General features: G+C 26.5%; 1 protein-coding gene across 1 annotated transcript in view; it reads left to right on the top strand.

Annotated features, from left to right (window-relative positions):
- Nucleotides 1-32: 32 nt before the first annotated feature.
- Nucleotides 33-2,440, top strand: part of LOC111613882 (ataxin-2 homolog) — a 17,211-nt gene continuing 14,803 nt past the window's right edge. Inside the window, exon 1 of the mRNA XM_023355235.1 lies at nucleotides 33-443. Within this exon, the coding sequence (XP_023211003.1) occupies nucleotides 351-443 (93 nt within the window). The 5' untranslated portion in view covers nucleotides 33-350. The remainder of the gene's footprint in view (nucleotides 444-2,440) is intronic.

Raw genomic sequence — 2,440 nt, 5'->3', positions numbered from 1 at the left:
TCTCCTATATATTCTTGACTAATAAGGGCAATCATAAGGCTTTCAGCTAAGCCTAACAATTATTGAATTAAATGGGAAGTTATAGATAATGCTATCGATTTCATAAATTTATTTTGTTTTCTGGAAAGTATAAATAAATAAATAATAAGTTTTATATAAAAGAAATTTTATTTAGAAGTGTTGAATAGATTTATTATTATTATTTTTTTTCTTGTTTGTTACTATAATTGGAAATAATTTAAGAAAATCGTTAAGTTTTTAATACTGTTTATTCTGTCTTCTGTCATATTATTATTGCCATTAATTATTCCAATATTAGCGTATTTAACAATATATATATATAAAAAAATATGATGCCTTTAAATAACAACAAAAGAAAAGGAAGAATTAGCAATGTCAATAAACCAGGAAGACCTAAAGTTCTTCAAGAAAAAAATTCTTCTGTAAGTTATCTTTGAAATTTTTATAATCATTAATAAGATATAATTGTATTGTTTTTATCTAAGTTTTTAAAAATGTAATTGTAATTTTTATTTGGATAAATTATTATTTTAATTGCTAAACAAATTTTTTTGCATAACATTTTTTTAAGTATTTTTTCTATTATGAAATGATAAAAAGATGGAAAAATGGTTTTGTTTTATTTAATCACAGTTGGACTTTTAATGTAGTGACTGCATAGTATAATAAGTGGACAATTTTATTGGTCTTTGCTATTCTTTATGTATAGTGAATGATTTAGCTCAGTCTTTCAAGAGTTCACTATTTCAAGAAACTGCTGTTATTTTGTGTATAATATTTTAATCTTAAGTACTTTGTCACAGACTACAGGTATACCTTGAGTTACATCGTTCTCAATTATATGCCATTTGTCAAAAAATATATGAAAAAATAAAAATCAAGTTTAAGTCATTTTATTCGACTTTATGTCCGTCCGCCACAAATATTGAAATCGTAATATCACTAGAAAAGTGTTAAAGCACACAAAATCATATTAAAATATGTACATTTACAGTAAATGTTAATATAATCATCATAAATCCTAGAGAATGAAACACGAAAACATCTGTGTTTCTGTGTTTTCATCTTATTTAGCAGTCTTTAAGTGCTCAATATTGATGTTTTCCACAGTAGCTCCAATATCTACTGTTTGGCGTCATTGTCGGCACCACTCGATATTGGTAAATTTCATGTAAATTAGTTTATTTTCTACTGTCTCAAGGTAATTTTAATAACTGTATTTGTTATTTAACCTTACAAAATCATCTTATTTTATAATGTCTTAGAGCAAACTACATTCACAAATAAAGAGTCTGCGATGTACTGTAAACATCGCCAAATTGTAAACATGTACAGTACATTTATAAGTATGTACTGTATGTACTGTACATGAATTTGTAAATTTAGATGACTTTTTTCTGTACTATATTAAAAACTAAAATTTATTTGTTTGTAAGCTTAAAATACATTTTTATTAACCATATATTATTAAAAATGCATTTATAAAATATAGAACTGGGAATGGTTATTTGTGATTTAGCCTAGTGACAAGTAAATTCGGAGACAAGTAAAGATGACTTTTTTCTGTACTATATTAAAAACTAAAATTTATTTGTTTGTAAGCTTAAAATACATTTTTATTAACCATATATTATTAAAAATGCATTTATAAAATATATAACTGGGAATGGTTATTTGTGGCTTAGCCTAGTGACAAGTAAATTCGGAGACAAGTAAATTTGACTTATGTCGTTTTTCGATTTAAGTTGCCTCTCCTGGAACCAATTACCGATGTAAGGCGAGGTATATCTGTATACATTGTAATTTATTTTTTTGTGTGTGTGTAAGTATGTCTGTCTGTGTATATATAACAGCCAACCCAATACACCAGAATTTTCAAATGATCTGCTGGATCAAGTAGCATAATTTAGCCTGAAAATCTGACAGATCGTTTAAAAACTTTTTACTCAGAACATTTTCATATTATAATAGAAAACAATATTTGAAAGCAGAGCCTCTGTTTCTTATGTGATGCGAAAAGTCTCTGGTTATAAAATCAAAAGTACTCATAAATTTTTAAACTATTTCACTTTATTTGTATACTTTAACTAGTTTTGTTGTGCAAATATTAATTGCATATTTATATATTTATTTATTTATATTCTAATTGGAAGGAGTTGTTCGCTAGCAGTTTTTGATATGCCAATTTAGATATTCATGTGATTTATAGAGATAGTTTCAGATTTTCCTTTCCACTGCAAAGCTGCTAAGTCATTATTGACCAATGGCTTGGACATGCTTAGAATAAACTTGCTCTTCTTTTCGGCTGTTGTGCTAATAGTGTTGATATCCAGCCAGGTCATTCAAGTTGTTTGTTTTTTCATCACTGAAAACAATTTCTTGTCACTCAGTTGTCCAACTCATCTTTGTCTTTCAACTC

The sequence above is a fragment of the Centruroides sculpturatus genome, unplaced genomic scaffold (assembly GCF_000671375.1).
Source record: "Centruroides sculpturatus isolate CEXI.00-Female unplaced genomic scaffold, Cexi_2.0 scaffold2052, whole genome shotgun sequence".
NCBI lineage: Eukaryota > Metazoa > Arthropoda > Arachnida > Scorpiones > Buthidae > Centruroides > Centruroides sculpturatus.
The sequence above is the reverse complement of the archived record's forward strand: the minus strand, read 5'-3'. Positions and strand labels throughout refer to the sequence as shown.